The 19,919-nt window shown below is 37.4% G+C and overlaps 1 protein-coding gene across 1 annotated transcript in view; it reads left to right on the top strand.

Annotated features, from left to right (window-relative positions):
* The window catches only part of MACROD2 (mono-ADP ribosylhydrolase 2), a 1,996,248-nt gene that overhangs the window by 83,141 nt on the left and 1,893,188 nt on the right, over nucleotides 1–19,919 (top strand). Inside the window, exon 3 of the mRNA XM_054724198.1 lies at nucleotides 282–389. Within this exon, the coding sequence (XP_054580173.1) occupies nucleotides 282–389 (108 nt within the window). The remainder of the gene's footprint in view (nucleotides 1–281; nucleotides 390–19,919) is intronic.

The following is a 19,919-nucleotide window of genomic DNA, read 5'->3' as shown; positions in this document are numbered from 1 at the left end:
TTCAAAATTGACATTTTAATAACAATAATAAACATTGATTTTTTTGGGTGACCAATATAACATGCTTACATTTATTGAGTGCTTATTATATACATGATACCGCATTTGTATTGAGGAATACACAATATGTGGAAAATAAGCCACATCCCTGATAACTTACACATTTATTTCCATTTGTCTAATATATTAGAGTGTGACTCATATCGGCTTTTGTATCAAAATTGTATTTATTAAATTAATTAAGAATATTACTATTAATATATATTTCTTTTTTATTACAGAAGAAAATACTCAGGAAACATCACAGGTGAAGAAAAATTTGAGTGAAAAAGTTTCTCTCTATAGAGGTGACATCACATTGCTAGAGGTAGATGCTATAGTCAATGCGGGTGAGTAGTTGATTTTTTTTTTTTTTGATATATTTGTTATACAAGTATTTCTTATTTAAAAATATTTTTTATAAACAGGAATATTAGTATCATAGAAAAAGATATCGTTCCTGGTATAGAAATGTCATATGTATTTTTCTGCTTGAGGATTTATTTTTGTGTATGTGCCACAGTTAATGTGCTGACTCTACATAGTAGAGAAGAGGATACTGAAGCAATGGAAAGGTGACAGATTTCACAGAAAGTTCTTTGGAAAGAAATTTAGCAGCTGTATTACTGCTGGTTTTATGCTTGAGGTAACAATTGGCCCTCATAAAAACAAGTTTACTAAGCTTTTTTTTTTTTTTAAATAATAGGTTATAAAGAGATGATTGAATTATACCATACAAAAATAAAATGTAAAGAATTTTTTTCTGTGATTTCCAAACCTCAGTTATTTGGTTTCAACTTTTCATGTTAGTTATGAATGATTTATTTTAATAATCAATTATCTAAGTCATTTTCACGTTTGAACACTGAAAAATAACAATGTTATACTAGTATATGGTGGTCTGGATCTCCTATGTATTTTAATATGTGGCTATATATTGAGAAATATGTAATAGTTGTGATTCCTTAAAAATAAATGTTGGCTTTATTTAAAAAGATGATTTCAGTAAGAGAAGAGGACTATTGCAATAAGAGAAGGATGAGTATTGAAATAGGAAGAACCACTTCAATTATGAGATCTATAAACACCTTAAAGGTCAAGCAAAATAGGGCTTTTTTTTTTTCCAGAAAAGAATGAATAGGCCAAAAAGAAGTGGGTGTGGAGCAAGGGGGTGAATGGGTGGCATGATCAGACAGTTGGATCAGGGAATGTTTTTCCCTGAGGTCAACTGATTCTTGAGAGGGGTCATCAAGGAGGGGCCGTTCACCTTCCATTTTCAAGAATGGGTCAAAACTCAGAGGCTTGGAAGAAGGACTAAACCTGACTAAAATTTGATCAAATCTAGGCATTGACCAACCAGAATGGTTGATGGGAACAAATAGTTCAGCTAATCATTTATGAGTCAAAGAATGGAAATTTGTAGGGTCTATGCCTTGGTTTTGTCATAGGTCAAAAGGGATTGTCCATGAGTTTTATCTAAGTTATATGAGGAAGAGTGGGGGCGAGGTCAATTTCTTGAATGTTCCTGTTTTCCAGGGGTACAGGATTCAGGTAAAGTTCAAGTTTGTCTTAAGGTTCTCTTTGATGATAATTAAATTCACACAGGATAGTAGGAACATGCCTTGATAGGTAAATAAAAGGGTGTCATGAAGAACTATAACATTGTTCATCATATAGCATGGTTCTGGCAGCTTAGCAGGAAGTCTGGAAGCCTAGCCAGCTTGTTTTTCCCTCAGAATTGGCTGTCAGTCACTTTGTACTGTATCTGCTTTGCCATGATTAGAGCTCAGTTTTTTGCTTTCCCTTCTTCCGATACCTCTGTACTTCCTTTCTTATCTGCTGCCTCTCTAAAGAGAGAGGATCTTTTTGGTGATTTATGAATCACTTCTTTTGGATAGAATTCTATCTTCAGATTACCTTGCAGGCTACATGTCTCCCTTATATCTGGTCTCCATAGACTGTTCATTTGTTGTCTGGGTATCAAGATGCCTTTCTCTGATCTGTGGGGCCTCAGGAGGAGACAGGCCCTTGGAAGGTCTCATAAACTCTTCTTCAGTACAGAGGTTTAACCAGATATCACTGTAGTTATTAAGTTGTCAGTAATTTATTATGCTATTAATTCTATAAATGTGAGCTTTCATTTAAAAATATTTATCTATTTATTTTTATTTTTTAAAAACTTATTGTGGTGACATTGGTTAATAAGATTACATAGGTTTCCCCTCAGCTGGATGGCTCAGTTGGTTGGAGCATCATTCTTTACACCAAAAAGGTTGCGAGTGTGATTCCTGATCAGGGCACACATCTAGGTTGTGCCTTTGATCCCCATGGGGATGCGTATGAGAGGCAACCAATTGATGTTTCTCTCTCTCTCTCTCTCTCTCTCTCTCTCTCTCTCTCTTTCTCTACCCCTTCCTCTATCTCTAAAAATTAATAAACATATCCTTGAGTGAGGATTAAAAAATATTATATAGTACATTTCTATGGTACATCATTTGCATATTGTGTTTACCACCCAAAATCTTTTTCTGTTACCATATATTTGATTCCCTTTACCCTTTAATATTCATCCCCTTCCCTCTTGTAACCACCATGCTGTTGTCTGTGTCTATGAATTTTTGTTTGTTTTTCTTGTTTGATCATTTGTTGCTTTCAGTTTCATATCCCACATAACAGTAAAATCATATGGTTCTTGACTTTTTCTATCTTATTTCTTTTTTTTTTTTAAATTGAATTTATTGGGGTGACACTAGTTAACAAAATTATACAGTTTCAGTTGCACAATCCTACATCATCTGTACACTGTATTGTATGTTTACCACCCCAAGTTAAGTCTTTGTCCATAACCATTTTCTGTCTGACTTATTTTGCTTAGTATGATAGTCTCAAGATCTTTAAAAGCTCATGTGTGTGTATGCGTGTGTGTATGTGTGTGGGTGTATTCTTGTAATTTTTAGCCATTGTAATTTTTAGCCATTATAATTTTTAGCCATTGATTCTAATTGTTTTTCTTGTGGAGCACAACTGATGGACATGTATTTTCTTAAACACCTGAAGACCACTTTCATGAGTTGTCTCTTATTATTGCACTAGAGGCCCGATACACGAAGATTTGTGCAAGAATGGGCCTTACTTCCCCTGGCTGCTGGCACTGCCTTCGCTCCGGCCGGAGCTGCCTTTCCGCCTTCCCACGCTGCCCAGAGGCCTGGAGCGGTTGGGGTGGTGCGGAATGCCTGCATTGTCACCATGGCGATGACGCAAGCGTCTGCCCCCAGCCGCTCGGTGCCTGTGTATGCAAATTAACCAGCCATTTTTTGTTGGGTTAATTTGCATACTCACTCCTGATTGGCTGGTGGGTGTCATGAATGTACGGTCAATTTGCATCTTTCTCTTTTATTAGTGTAGATAATATTGAATTGCCACATTAGCACACTTAATAATAGCAGTAATTCTTGGGTTTTGTTAAATATATACCTGTTTATCTCCCTCTTGAGGCTACAGACCGGTGTCTTTCAATTTTTATGTTACCTCCTATAGCAATACCCTGCCCTTATGTTCTTAATAAACACTTGATATTGTATATTTGTTGAAATGAACTACAAGCAATTGAATTTGTAGCACCTATGACCAATAGCACATTCAGCACTGGGGACTTGATACAATGAACCAGATTGGCTCTGATTTTAAAAAATGATTTATTTGATTTGTAAATAATAAAAAATACTTTTTACTGGTATTTTTTATTGAAATAAAATAAAATGGTGTGAAACAGGAAAACATCACTAACATGAAAACATTTCATCACTATTTCAATTCTTTGTCATTGACTATTCAGTATGTGTAATTTTTTGTAGTTGCCACGAACCTAGTGTACAAGGTTTTAATGAATCAATATGAAGCCAGGAAGCAACTTTCACTCTGTCCCAAAAACCATTTGGCACATTTTAGCTTATCTCTCTGGCTGTGATGATTATAATTTGGCCATGTTCTGTATCTCACAAGGAAACCTCATCAGGGTAGATGGAAAAGAGATGCCAAATGTACAGTGTAATGACTATTTATAGCTTTCTGCTGTGCAGTTTGTCTGCCTAGTGTGTAGGGAGAGGAACAGCTGTTAACCTTCCCGGTGAACAAGATAACATGGCAGGAGACCTACGGACTGCCTCTAGTGAGAAGGAAAGAGAGGCAGTGCCTGTAGTCAAGGTGCCAAAGCAGCCCAGTCATCACTTCTATCCGACTCCCAATGTTCTCTTTCCATGTCCGTATTAGTACATTGGAACGCCTGGGCTCAGTTGCCATGAATGAAATGATTCAGTGTCTTAATTTTTTCCTAATAAAATGTTTTGAATTTCCTTAGATTTCTTTAAATGTGATCCAGATGAGCCTTTTATATATTATATTCTTCTCTGTAGGAAATAATGCATATTTGTTATATTTTAATGAAACATTTTGTAGGCAGTAGGGTACACAGGGCAGTAGCACAAGTTCAAATTCAGGTTCTTGTACCAATGGCCATTTTTTGTTTGCTTAAACTTTTATGTTGAGATAATTATAGGAAATTATAAAAATAGTACAAAGAATCCTTTCTACCCTTCACCTTCACCTGTATAAGCCTCCCCCAAAGGTGATATCATCCTATACAATCCTATACAATAAAAGGCTAATATGAAAATTGTCCCCTTGACTGGGAGTTCGACCAGGGGGCGGGACCAGCTAGCAAACTGCCTGCAGCCCCTCCCCCTGGCTGGCCCTGCCCCTGGCCAGCTCCTCCCACCCTGATCTGGGCGGGGCCTGCTGGCCAACCTCCTGTGTCCTCTCCCCCCAAATGGCCTGGCCCTACTGGCCTCAATCAGGGCAGGCCGGCTGGACCCCACCCATGCATGAATTCATGCACCAGGCCTCTAGTATAGCTATAATACAATATTGAAACCAGGAAATTGACATTGATACATTACTATTAACTAGACTATAGACGTTATTTACTTTTTACCATTGTTAACTTGCACTCTTGTGTGTGTATGTGTAGTTTTGTTCCAGGTATAAATTCTCATTCTCTCTCATGCTATCCCTTTGTAGTGTCATCCATCTCTCTACCCTTCTCCTGTTCTTTATCTCTATAGTTTTGTCATTTTGAGAATGTTATATAAATGGAATCAGATAGCATGTAAACTTATGAGATTGAATTTTTACTAAGCATAAATCCCTTGAGGTCCATTCAGAATGCGACATGTATCAGTAGTTCATTCCTTTTTATTCTGAGTAGTAGTCCATTGCATGGGTATACCAACGTTTGTTCAGCCATTCACCAATTGGAGGGCATTTGGGTTCTCTTCAGTGTTTTGCAATAACTCATAGAGCTGCTATAAAGATTCACACAGACAGGTTTTTGTATGTAGTTGCATATAGGATGATCTGTTTACTATGACTAGGTCCTTGTATTATTTCGCACTAAGCCTGTTGATCAAAGAATTTTGTTCTTTGCTAGAACTTGAGAGAGAATACATCATTCTAATTTATAGTTCAGAATTATATTTTTGGAGACAATTTAACCTGTACCACAATAACAGAAAAATATTTTGAAGGAGATATAATTTTTATTCACTTGTGAAATATAGGCTGAGTAATGAAAAAGTAGTTAACTTTCCAATTCTAATGGGCTGGCTTTGGCTAAAGATTAATTCAATTTGCCATAAAAAGAATTTTAAAGTGGATAGTGAAGAAGGATGATTTGTTTATTTAATTATTCTTGTACCTACTCCAACATGCCAAGGACAGGTACATTTACATTGTGTGAATCATAGGTCACGTAGTAATATTTTAATGAATGTATAAGATATACTACGACAAATAATTTTATAGCTTTTCATAGTGAACAATCCATCTTAAGGCTTGTGTAAGTGAAGAAATAATAAACTGAAAAATGTAAATGTTGTTTTCCTGTAGCTGAGGATGAGAAATTAGGGTTCTTTTATGTAGTTTTTTATTGGAATTATATAAATGTAATACATTTTCCTCTCATAGATAGCAGCACTTAGGAATAAATAAACTATCATACTATGAAAGTACTCCTACTACTATTACTAATATTACTATTACAACTCTTCTTTTGGGAAGATCAAAACCAGTTTTAGGAATGATAGTCTCAAACCTACATTTGGGAAAAAAGGCAGCCAGGAAAAAGCCTCATAAGGTTTCTTTCCACATGTGAGATTCCCAGAAAGTCTCTCATTTTGCAGAACATAGATATAAAAATAATCCTGCAATGTAGTGTTTTTTATTTAATTTAAAATTTATTTATTTTTATTGTTGACACTATTATAGATAGCTCTCATTTTCCCCCAACTTTACCCACTTCCCCCAGCCCCTGCCACCCCTCCCCTGGCCTTCACCATTCTGTTGTCTGTGTCTATGGGCTATGTATATATTCTTTGACTGCTCTCTTCACCTTTTTTTATTCAATACCCTTTCACTTCTCCCCTCTGACCTCTGTCAGACTCTTCTATGTATACATGACTCTGGTTCTATTTTATTCATCAGTTTATTTTGTTCATTAGATTCCACATACTAGTGAGATCATATGGTATTTATCTTTCTCTAACTGGCTTATTTTGCTTAGCATATAATCTGCAAGTCCATCCATGCTGTGGCAGTGGGTAAGAGTTCCTTCTCTATAGCCACATAGTATTCTATTATGTAAATGTACCATACTTTTTTATCCATTCATCTACTGATGGGAACTTCAGAGCGTGGTTATTCTACCTAATAAAAGGGTAATATGCAAATTGACCGCACCTTTGCTACACCCAAGCCACACCCACCAGCCCAAGCCATGCCCACAGCCAATCAGGGCGAGTATGCAAATAAACCCAACCAAGATGGCTACAGCCACAGAGAGCAAGGTTTCCCAGGCAACAGAGGAAGCCAAGCTTTCCGCATGCCCTTGCCAGGCCTAAGCCTCCACTCAAGGCTACAAAGTTTCAATTATAGAAGGTAAACAAATTCAAACAGAATGGCAGCCACGGAGCTGGAGAGACCAGGCCAGGGTTGCCCACGGCAACAGAGAAAGCAAAGCTTTCTGCACACCCTGGCCGGGCCCAGGCCTCCGCTTAAGGCTACAAAGTTTCAATTATAGAAGGTGAATTAACCCAAACAGAAATGGCTGCTGGCCGTGGAGCATGTAGGAGGCTTGGCTCTGCTCCAGGCTACAAAGTTTCAATTGTAGAAGGTAAATAAATTCCAGATACCAGGGCCTCCTCTTGGGTCGCCAGGGGGTGTGGCCAGCCTGCAAACCACCACAGGCCCCTTGCTCAGGCCGCCCCATGCCCCAAGGGAACCCCCACCCTGATCCGGGACACCCTTCAGGGCAAACCAGCTGGCCCCCACTCCTGCACCAGGCCTCTATCCTATCTAATAAAAGAGTAATATGCAGATTGACCATCACTCCAACACACAATATGGCTTCCCCCATGTGTTCAAAGATCCTGCCCCTATGTGGACACAAGATGGCCACCACAAGATGGCTAGCAGGAGAGGGCAATTGGGAGGCACCAGGCCTGCAAGGGAGGGCAGTTGGAGGCGATCAACCCTGCAGGGGAGGGCAGTTAGGGGTGACCAGGCTGGCAGAGGAGGGAAGTTGGGGGCAAACAGGCTGGCAGGGGAGTAGTTAGGCATCAATCAGGCTGGCAGCGGAGTGGTTAGGGGGTGATCAGGCTGGCAGGCAGAAGCGGTTAGGGGCAATCAGGAAGGTAGAGGGGCGAGCAGTTGGGTCCCAGATTGGAGAGGGTACAGGCTGGGCTGAGGGACACCACCCCCTTCGTGCACAAATTTTGTGCACCGGGCCTCTAGTGTAAATAATGCTGATATGAACATAAGGGTGTATCTATTCTTTCCGATTGGTGTTTTGGGATTTTTTAAAAAATATATTTTATTGATTTTTTACAGAGAGGAAGGGAGAGGGATAGAAGGCTAGAAACATCGATGAGAGAGAAACATCGACCAGCTGCCACTTGCACATCCCCCACTGGGGACGTGCCCGCAACCAATGTACATGCCCTTGACCAGAATCGAACCTGGGACCTTTCAGTCTGCAGACCGACGCTCTATCCACGGAGCCAAACCGGTTTCGGCTGTTTTGGGATTTTTAGGATTTATTCTTAGAAGTGGGGTCACTGGGTCAAAGGGTACTTCCATTTTTAATATTTTGAGCAATCTCCATACTGTTTTCTATAGTGGCTGCACCATTTTGCATTCCCACCAAGAGTGCATTAGGATTCCTTTTACTCTGCATCCTCACTAGCACTTGTTTGTTGATTTACTGAATTATTTGTCTTCCTGATATTGAGTTGTGTAAGTTCTTCATATATTTTGGAAATGAACCCCTTTTCAGATGTATCATTGGCAAATATGTTCTCTCATACAGTGGGTTCCCCTTTCATTTTGTTGATGGTTTATTTTGCTATGAAAAACCTCTTTAGTTTGATGTAGTCCCGTTTGTTTATTTTTTCCTTTGTTTCCCTTGCCCTAGGAGATATATGGTTAAAAATATTGCTATGCAAGATGTATGAGATTTTATTGCCTATGTTTTCTTCTAGGATTTTTATGGTTTTGTGATTTATAGTTAAGTCTTCAATCATTTTGGGTTTATTCTTGTGTATGCTGTAAGTTGGTGGTCTAATTTCATTTTTTTGCATGTACCTGTCCAATTTTCCCAACATCATTTCTTGATGAAACTGTTTTTACTCCATTGTATGCTCTTGCCTTCTTTGTCAAATATTAATTATCCATAAAGGCACGGGTTGATCTCTGGGCTCTCTGTTCTGTCCCATTGATCTATATGTCTGTTCTTGTGCCAGTACCAGGCTGTTTTGATGACAATGGCTTTGTAGTATATTTGATATCCGGTATTATGATCCCTGTAATTTTGCTCTTCTCTTTCAAGATTGCTGAGCCTATTCAGGGTCTTTTTTGATTCCATATAAATCTGGAATATGCCAATGGTATTTTAGTAGGAATTGCATTGAATCTATAGATTTCTTTAGGTAGTATGGACTTTTTATTTTGTTAATTCTTTCAATCAATGAACAGTATCTTCCTCTTGTTTGTATTTTCCTCTATTCCTTTTTTCAGTGTTCTATAGTTTTCTGAGTATAGGTCTTTTACTTCCTTAGTTAAGTTTATTCCTAGGTACTTTATTTTTTGTTGTTGTAATAGTAAGTGGGATTGCTGTCTTAGTTTCTTTTTCTGATAGTTCATTATCAATAATAATAAAAGCATAATATGCTAATTAGAATGGACTAATTAGCAAAAATTAGAAAGGACGAAGCTGGAGTTACGAGGGAAGCCTGGGTCCCGGGTGCCTGCCAGTGGCCAGAGGGAAGCTCAAGTCCCAGGTGCCAGAGGGAAGCCAGTGCTGGCAGCTGGGGGAAGGAAGGCCTACTTTTGCATGAATTTTATGCATCGGGCCTCTAGTTGGTATATAAAAATGCTACACATAATTTCTGGGTATTAATTTTGTATCCTGCTACAGTTTTACTTCTTTTTTTTTTTTTTCAATTTGAATGCCTTTTATTTATCTCTCTTGTCTGATTTCATTGGCTAGGACTTCCAGTACTATGTTGACTAGGAGTGGTGAAAGCAGACATACCTGTCTTGTTCCTGACTTTAAGGGAAACACTTTTAGTTTTTGCCCCTTAAGTATGATGTTGGCTGTAGGTTTGTCATATATGGCATTTATTATGTGGAGATATGATCCCTATATTTGTACTTTGCTGAGAGTTTTTATCATAAAAGGGCGCTGGATTTTATCAAATGATTTTTATGCATCTAGTGATATGATCATGTGGTTTTATCTTTCATTTTGTTTATGTGATGTATCACATTCATTGATATGTTAATATTTTATCAGCCTACATCCCCAGAATAAATCCTACTTGATCATGGTATATGATCTTTTTAATGTATTGCTGGGTCTGGTTTGCTAATATTGTGTTGAGAATTTTAGCATCTATGTTCATCAGGGATATTGGCCTATAATTCTTTTTCTTTGTACTGTCTTTATCTGGTTTTGGAATTAGGATAATGCAGCCCTTATAAAAAGAGCTTGAAATCTTCCCTACTTTTGAATTTTTTGCAATAGTTTGAAGAAGATAGGTGTTAGTTCTTCTTTGAATGTTTGACAAAATTTGCCTATGAAGCCATCCAATCCAGGACTTTGGTTTGCTGAGAGTTTTTATTTATTAATTATTATTTTATTACTGCTTCAATTTCATTAGTTGTTATTGGTCTATTCAGGTTTTCTGATTCTTCCTGATTTAGTTTTGGAAGACTGTATGTTTCTAGGAATTTGTTCATTTCACCTAGGTTGTCCGATTTGTTGGCACATAGTAGTTCATAGTATTTTGTTACTATGCTTTGTATTTCTGTGATGTCAGTTGTTACTTCTCCTTTATTTCTGATTTTATTTATTTGGGTCCTCTATCTTTGTTTCTTGACGAGTCTGGCTAAAGTTTCATTAATCTTGTTTATCTTTTCAAAGAACCAGCTCTTAATTTATTTTTGTACAGTATTGTGTTTTTAGTCTATGTTACTTATTTATTTCACTCTGATTTTTTAATGTCTTTTTTTTTTTTTGTTTAATTTTTATTGATTTCAGAGAAAGGAAGAAGGTAGAGAGAGAGATAGAGACATCAGTGATGAGAGAGAACTATCCATTGACTTCCTCTTGCACACCCCCTGCTGGGGATCAGGCTCACAAACCAGGCATGTGCCCTGCCTGGGAATTGGACTGTGATCTTTTGGTTCATGGGTTGATACTCAATCACTGAGCCACACTGGTCAGGCTTACTCTGATATCATTATTTATTTATTTCTACTTACTCTGGGCTTTGCCTGTTATTCTTTTTCTAGTTCTTTAAGGTGTAGGGTTAGGTTAGTTATTTGAGGTTTTTCTGGTTTCTTGCCATAGCCTTCTAAGTCCCAGCCTATGTTGGTGACTCCTCACCAGGGCTTAAAACGCAGGGTGGGGTGAGCAGAATTCCAGAGGGCTGGGAGAGTGGAATACTGGAGGGTAGAGGTAGCGGCTTTTTCCTAGGCTGATGCCACTTGGAGAGGGTTATTCTAAGAAAAATGCCTGCCATAGTATCAGAAGTTGGACTAAGTCTCTCAGTGTCACTTTCCATGTGGACTGGGCCAATAGGAATGAGACTGTAGAGGAGGGAACCAGTCCCCTGGGAGGGTAAGCAGCTGTGCTTGTATTAGGATGAGGAGATTGGGGAAGTCGTTTGTAATTCTGGTGGTAGTTAACAATAAATACAAATACTGTCTGCCATAGTTTCAATTTTATAATTGCATGAATTATCAGAAGTCAATTCTGATAAATCTAATTAAAAGTTGACCTTTATAATGATGGTAGATGGCATTTCATGAGGCCCAGGGGCTGTCTACCTTATGTGTATCTAATTTGGAATTCTCAATTCTCTTTTACTTAAATAATTAAAAACTTATACAGTAAAATTGAAGAATTTTTGCTGTATACTTCTACTAATTTTAACTAAAGGGAATGTATATGGAGTGTATATTTTGTTACATATAAAGGTCAACTTAATTTCTAAATGTTATTTTCCTGCTTTATTTGTGACTTCTGGGGAGCTGTTACTTGTGGGTTGAAAAACATCTGGATAATACTCACTGTGTTCTATTGACCGAATATAATTGTAGTCATTTGACCGTTGGTTTACTTAATTTTTATTCAGTTAAGGCCTTGGTAAGTATGTGTATGAAAATGGAAAAATGACATTGATCTCTGAATTCCAATAATTAAATCATATAAAAATTACTCTCCATAAATAATAGTGAAGAAAAATAGTTTATCAATAGAAAGTATATATCCTCCCCTGGCCAGTGTGGCTTGGTTGGTTATCCCTTACACCAAAAGGTGGTGGGCTCTTTTCCCTGTCAGGGCATATATCCAGGTTGCAGGTTTGATTCCCAGTTGTGGTGCAACTGATTGATATTTCTCTCTGTCTCTCTTCCACCCCACTTTCTCTCTCTGTCTCTCTCTGTCTCTCTTCCACCCCCACTTTCTCTCTCTCTCTCTCTCTCTCTCTCTCTCTCGCTCGCTCGCTCTATCCCCCCCCTCTCTCAAAAAGTAGATATCCTTGCATTTTCTTGAAATAAAAACATATTAAACTTTAGCAGTTTTAGAGAACTTACTGGTTTTTATTAACTTTGTGTTTGATGAATGGTCCTTCATGAAGTAAATTCTACATACTTAAAAAGGACAGAGTCAATGCTTGATACTTGAGTAAGAACAATATTCTTATTTATACCTCAGACGTGGTGCTTTTTGATTGAAATGGTTTATTAAACTTGGTGTTATATAAAGGAAAATTTTAGCCATTATTATAAGAAGGAAAGGTTGATAATTATTTTCAACATTCTTAGCTGGTTTTGCTTTCTAGTTGTAGAAGCAGCTCATGCTTGCTTCGGAATAGGGACAGAAATATTTTATTTTGACATACAATCAGTGCAAAGGCAGCGGCTGTTCCACTATACTTTTCGTTTTTGTAACTGTTTAAAGAAACAAGTTTAAGGCATGAAACTTCCCCAGCTTCTTTTGATTTTGAGTTACAATCTGATTTGCTTTGTTAGGGTTTAATTTTATGATACACCATACCTCTATTATGTCCAAAACTAAACTTCAGGGTAGAGGAATATTTTTCTAGAGTGGATTGTGAATAGAATAAATACCAGAGAATTATGTTTAAATGAATGTGTCAGTATAGGAATGTTGAATAGGCGAGGCACACCTCCCTACATCAACAACTTGTTAATGTGCAATCAGTCCCTGCAGTTGCTATAAACTTGGAGCTTAATGAACAAGTGGAGAAAGAGGATGAATCCCAATACAAAATGGATCTGACAGCTTATCAGGCAATTTCAGTGATCGCTAATCCATTTCATTTGGCAACTTAATTTATCACACAGTTATAATTTTCATCCCATGGGTTTCCAGGTGGAAATTAATTCAGAAACATGACCCGTACTATGGGGTTGAAGAGACCTGTTTAAGTTTTGTGAGGACATTTAGAAATAAGGTATTTTAAATGCATAAAACAGGAATCTCTTACAATTCCACTTGTATATTCAGGTCTTCCTTAAAATGTATAAATGAGAGTATATCATGACAGTGAACTAAGGTTTATTTGTTTCTATAAGAAAATTTCTAAATTAAATATACAATTTTTTCATTTTAATTCATTGGTGAAATAGCTACTAAAATATGTTAAATAATCTTGTGAATATAATTCTATCTTTATATGTAGAAAAATTACTGGTCTTGAACATGTTTTATGGTATCCATAACAAGAACTAATGAGCAAAATAAATTATTTCTTGAACTATTTCTTACATTTTCTGAGTACTTACAAATTCTCTAGTTAGACTGATTTACAGCTCATTATTTTATTTAAAAATGTCTATTAAAGCAGTATTCTTTAACAGTAAGGAAGAAATGCAACCTTTCAGCTCATACTCTGACTCTGTTTAGAATTTGCAAGGATGAGCCTCAATAATTGAGCTTAGCTTAGGACCTGGCTATGGTTTAAAATAAGTTCAAACCCAGAAATACATTTTCTTCACTTTTTAAATACTTGATTTATAGTGCATGGAAAGTGAAATTGAATATTGATTCTTGAAAAACAAATGTGTCTTGTAAAAATAACAGAATAAAAGAACACAATAAAAATGATAGAGTGAGTGATGGCCAAAGCTTAAAGACAGGAGCCTCCTCCTAAGATGTCATCTTCTCTCAGCATCTGTAACTCTGAGGGTGTTGGGGATGAAATGCTAGAGGAGATTAGTTGTGAACTGTTACATTTTATAAGAAGATTGAGGAAGTCTGGTAAATCATGTCTAAGAAGGAATTTGAGGCATGAGGAATGGAGCACAAGATCAATAAGATCTATGATATAACTCCAGGGAGGGACACTAGGGAATGCCTTATAATTTCTTAAGCCCTGAAGCACACCTTCAAGAAGAATTTAAGTCAGTGAAAAATAATTGAGATGACAGGAAACCACAAACTGGCATAACACTATCATTGATTGGATGTGTCAGGCAAACTGTAGCTATCATTCTCATGACCAGGCTGATTAAAGAAATGTCTTCATAATCTAGAGGGGCTCAGTGTTGAATCATCCTGGCACCTTTCCCAAATCCCCTCTCTGAGTCTTTGGCATTCTTCCCTGGAACACTTTGCAGACTTGCAACCTTGTCATTTCAGAAACTGGACTTTCATTTTTACCTTTCAAGGAGAATGGTCACTGAGTCCAGTACTAGTCCTTGGAAAGCAAGCTAAAAGAAAAAAAAATAGTCAAGGCATTATTTGACTTTCCGTCCTTTCCTATGAGAGTAATGATTCTGTTAAACTTCAGTAGGCATCAGAATCACTGGGAAGCTGGTTTTAAATAATGATTCCCTGTCTCACCACCTGAGGATTCAGGTTCAGTAGGTACAAGAGGTTCCCTTGGAATCTCCAATTAACAAGCTTCTGGTGCAGTGATTCTGATACAGGAGTCTGTGTGCCCTTCTTTGGGAATAATTTTCCTAAAATCTAGGGTTTAGAGCATGCCAAGAAAGGTCCATGCACTTGCTCTCTTTGGTACTCTTTTTAAGACATTTTGAAAAATTCCTCTCCTTAGGGCTTTCACAGATTTGTCTTGGAAAGAACTGTATCTCCTATTTTCTTAAAACAACCTCGGCTTTAATATTTGCCTTTTCCATTCTTTCTCTTCCTTTCCCTTTCTTCTCTTACCTTCTCCTTTTCTCTGTCCCTTCCTTCTTTCTAATGCATATTTTTCTAGAATTTTAGTCTAATTCTTTGCCAAACATTGGGATGATAGACATTCTTTGTTTTAAAGGAGCTTATACTCTCCAGGCAGATTCATCCTATATAATAAAAGCCTAATATGCTATGTGTCCAGTCGTCTGGTCATCCATTCAACCAATCAAAGCGTAATATGCTAATGATATGCTAAAGCTACTCAACTACTTGCTATGATGTGCACTGACCATCAGGGGGCAGACAGTCAAATGGTCGACCAGTTGCTATGACCAGTCTTTATGATGTGCACTGACCACCAGGGGCAGACTCTATGACTGGTAGGTTAGTTTGCTGCTGGGGTCCGGCTGATTGGGACTGAGCAAGACAGGCCAGACATGCCCTGGAGCCCTCCCATGGTCTCTCCCCAGCTGGTCAACCTCCCACGTCCCTCCCTGGCCCAGATCGTGCACCAGTGGGGTCCCTCGGCCTGGTCTGCACCCTCTCGCAATCTGGGCTGAGGGACCACCCTGCTCCGAGTGCTCGAATCTTGTGCACTGGGCCTCTAGTATATACATAAACAACTATATGCTACAGAGCTAATGACAAGTGGCATTGGAGAAATATAAGCCAAGTGTCAGGGAAGGATTCATTATTGTGAATATGGACACCAGGAAAAATTTTATTGGTCTTTATACTAAAGTCTAAAGACTTTATATCTATAAAGCATTGAGGAGAATAATATTTCAGTAGGCAGAGAGATAAGAAATTGAAAGAACAAAGGCTTAAGGCATGAGAAAGTGTGGCCTGTTGGGGAAATGGTGCATCAGGTCAGTTTTTTGCTTGTGGTTCTGTGGAAATATTGGACAAGGAATAAGGAGACTGGGGTTCAAATACTGTTATGGACCTGATCAGCTAGGTTTTGGTGACCTCCATTATATGTTTATATGTATCATTGTCTTACTTTATTGGTTCTACTCTTTGGTTTATCTTTTTTGCTTTGCTGACTTGTCTCAAAGGATAGTGGGTAGTATTCCCTGTGGTAACTTTATGGACTATCTCTGATTTACTCCAATACCAATAACCCATTAATAATTCAGTAGGGAAAGTAGTAGAGTTTCAGTGATAGGCTGAAAAACACACTGCCTCCTGCTCCGTTCCCCCAGCCCCCCTTAAAAAGAAGATATTCACCTTGGGAGTTTATGAATATTACCTTAGATGGTAGATGTGATTAAGTTAAGGATCTTGAGATTTGACCACACACAGAGGAGAAAGCCATGTGAAGACAGAGATGAGAGATTTGAAGATGTTAGTCTTGAAGATTAGAGTGATGTGGCAATAGAGAAAGAATACTGCAGCCACCAGAGGCTGGAAGAGGTGAGGGGCTTCTCCCCTAGAGTCTACAGAAGAAGGGTAGTCCTGCAGAAACCTTGGTTTCTACCCAGTGAAACTGATTTTGGACTTCTGGTCTCCAGAACTGTGAGAGAATAAATGTGTTTTGTTTTAAGCCAGTGAGGCTCTATTGGTTGAAGTGTCGTCCTCTGCTCCATGCTTTACCTGGTCACCTAGGCCTTCCCACAAAATCTTCCAGCTCTGTATGTTGGTAGTCTTTTTTAGAGAAGAAAATATCAAGTCATGTTTCCCCAGACATCAAGCTACCTGAAGAAGGCTCCTAAAGTAGAGGGGTTCTAAAACCAAGCCTAAAATTTGAAGACACAGGTAATCATCCTTGTGGCCTCTGCATACATTGTGTAGACTGATGGATATCAGTGAGTATTTTTGTCAGGTTTAAGGCTTAGGCAAGAGAGGGGAGGGAAGAATCGAAGAATAGAAAATGGTGAAGAGGTTTATGTAAAGGGCAAGGAAATAAAATTTGATATGTCTGTAATCAGCAGTGGTAACATTTTCCTAACAATTGTTATAAATGCAGCATAGTAATTGCCTGAGGATACTTACCTTGCCTTACTGGTATTTAGAATATGTCTTTTTCCTTTAAGAGTCTTTTAACTCCTTATTTCTAGTTTCTGTTATGCATATTTAGTTTTGGAAAAGAATAAGAAGTATATGCCGGTTCCAGTGGTATTTGTTTTTTTCATTTTTTTCTCTTGAACCATACTTACTTTACTCCCCAAAACAAATGACAAGCTTCAATGGATAAATTGTTTCTACTATTTATATAAATTGAGTATAAGTTGCATGTGACTCCTGTTGCATGCATTAAATTCTTTTAGAGGAAATGTGACCCAGATAGAACATTTTATTGAATGTTTCTTGAAATTGGTATGGAGTTATTTTTCCTTTCCTTTCCATTTTTTATGCTTCATTGAATTGAAATTTTATTATTTCATCTCATGCATTATGCCATCTTTAGAGGAAATGTGAAATAATGTGAACTACTTTTTCAATTACATATCCAGTAAGACTAGAAATTAACTAGGGACTTAATGGGTTAATGTGCTACTTCCCCCTTTATCACCTATGTCCTAGATTTCAGCATTTCCTCAATTGGTTACTTAAAATTACCCTACTCTTATCCTTGTTTCTAATGGAGTTGTTATTCTATTTAAAAATGTTATCACACAACTTGTTTGGAATTTTTTGCATGATTACTAAAACTAAAATGTCAAACATGTGTAGGTTATAGTTATAAAATAATGAACCACAGTGAGATATTAGTTGACACTCACCAGGATGGCTATAATTTAAAAAAGGAGAGGAGAATAATAAGTCTTGGAGGGATGTAGAGAATTGAGAACCCTCATGTATTCTGGTGGAATGTAAAATGGTGAAGCTGCTGTGAAAAAAATTTTTTGTCAGTTCCTCAAAAATTTAAACATAAAATTATCATGTGACTCAGCAATTCTGCTCCTACATGTATGCCCAAGAGAATTGAAAACATTTGTCCACACAAAAGCTTGCACATGAATAAGTAGCTTTATTCAGCTAGTCAAAAGACAGAAACAACCCAATGTCTATCAATTGATGAATGAGTAAACAAAATATAGTTTATCCAGACAATGGAATATTACTTAGCCATATAAAGGAATGAAGTGCTGAGATATATTACAATATGTATGAACCTCAAGAACATTATTCTGAGTTTAAAAAGCCAGACACAAAAGGTCACATATTGTATGATTTCATTTATATGAAATATCTATAATGGGTAATAAAGACATAAAGCAGAATAGTTATAGCTAGAGGCTGGGAGGAGGTGGGGGATAAGGAGTAAATGCTTAATGAGTATGGGGTTTTCTTTTGGGGTGATGAAGTGTTTTTAAACTAAATAGAGGTAGTAATTGCATAAAATTTTGAATGTGCTAAACACCACTGAATTATTTACTTTAAAAATGTTAATTTTATGTTATATGAATTTTACCTCAATAAAAAAAGTAACTAATTTTCACAGAAGTGAGTGTAAAATTTTAAAATATTGATAGGTATTCACCCCCTTTAGTCTTTTTGGGTAAATCTTGTATAATTTCAGGCTTAGGCAACCTTTTTGGAGGTAAGATTTAAAAAAAAAATGTTTGATCATGTTTTAAACACAAAATATGTGCTCAAGATAAACAAAAAATAGAAAATTAAAATTATTTTAACTATACCAATTACAAAGACTAACTGTTAACACTTTTGTATATGCCTTTTCTATGTTTTTTCAATGTATATTACATATACACATACTCTACAAATACAGATGTCCCAAAAAATGTATTCACACTGTAACAGCTGATAGCTCAATTTTGAAAATGAAATCTATTTTAATAAACACTGTCTTTATAATTATTCAAAGTGTGTGAATACATTTTTGGGATACCTTTTATAAGTACATATTTATTAAATAGGATTATATTGAACATAGTATTTACAACATACTTCTATCACTTAATGTATTATATAATAACTAGAGGCCCAGTGCTTGAAATTTAACATTTTTTTGAATGCTATAGGGTAAGGTATGGAGAAATGGCACTGAGCTTGCATGCCCTTTTGGAGTGTGCCACTCTCTCCAAATCTCCATGTGTACTAACCTGGAAGCTCTCAGAACCTTGTCCTTTTGGGATTTCATGGAGGCTTCATTACATAGGTGTGATGGATTAAATTATTGGTGTCAGAGAGCCAGTTTTGGCCCAATCCCGCAGGCCAGGCTCAGGGACCCCACTGGTGCACAAATTCGTGCACCAGGCCTCTAGTATTATGACAAAAGGTGCTCTTGTTAAAGGACAGCAGAAAAGATGGTATCAGACAGCTTCCTGAGTCAGAGGGAGAGGGCTGTCGTCTCCTCAGTTCTTGTCATTTTTGTAGGAAAGATTTCAAATGAGTGACATCAGACAGCAGCATTGTAATAAAGCAAGCAAATGTATTAGAGAAGCAAGGCAAGCAAATTTATTAAAAATACACTTGTCACCCTGGCCGGTTTGGCTTAGTGGATAAAGCATCGGCCTGTGGACTAAAGGGTCCGGGTTCAATTCTGGTCAAGGGCACATGCCTGGGTTGTGGGCTCGATCCCTAGTAAGGGGTGTGCAGTGATTCTCTCTCATCATTGATGTTTCTATTTCTCTCTCCTTTCCTCTCTGAAATCAATAAACAATATTTAAAAAATACACTTGGCATAAAGCACAAGTGGACACCCAGTTAATTTGAGTGTGTGCCCAGTGGGGGTTCATGGAGTTTTATACCTTTCTGTCCACAGGTTTCAAGGTTCCTTTGCTAGATATCTTGGGCACAAACTAGATTTCAAGGTATCCCTTTTACTTTGTTGTAGCTTTCCAAGAATCTATGAGAACATCTTTCAAGTCCCAAGACTACTGACTTTTTGTTCAGTGAGTGCTCAAGTGAGTGAGATAAAACTCCCCCTTTTTTTTCTTCTCCTTTCCCCTTCTGCCCTAGCAGTTCTAGGGTGATTTAAGCTTTGTATTCTCTGGTTAGGGAGGAGAGGTATTAACCATTGCTTTCAAGTGTCCTTGGTTGGGGAAGCTAAAGTCCTGCTGCAAGCTGGTTACAAGCTGCCCAAACTGGCTTTGTTTAATTTTCTTGTCTCAGTTTCCCTATTTCTTCTGCC

The sequence above is a fragment of the Eptesicus fuscus genome, chromosome 12, assembly GCF_027574615.1.
Source record: "Eptesicus fuscus isolate TK198812 chromosome 12, DD_ASM_mEF_20220401, whole genome shotgun sequence".
Lineage (NCBI taxonomy): Eukaryota > Metazoa > Chordata > Mammalia > Chiroptera > Vespertilionidae > Eptesicus > Eptesicus fuscus.
Note: the sequence above shows the minus strand (reverse complement) of the source record. Positions and strands in the feature narration are given on the sequence as shown.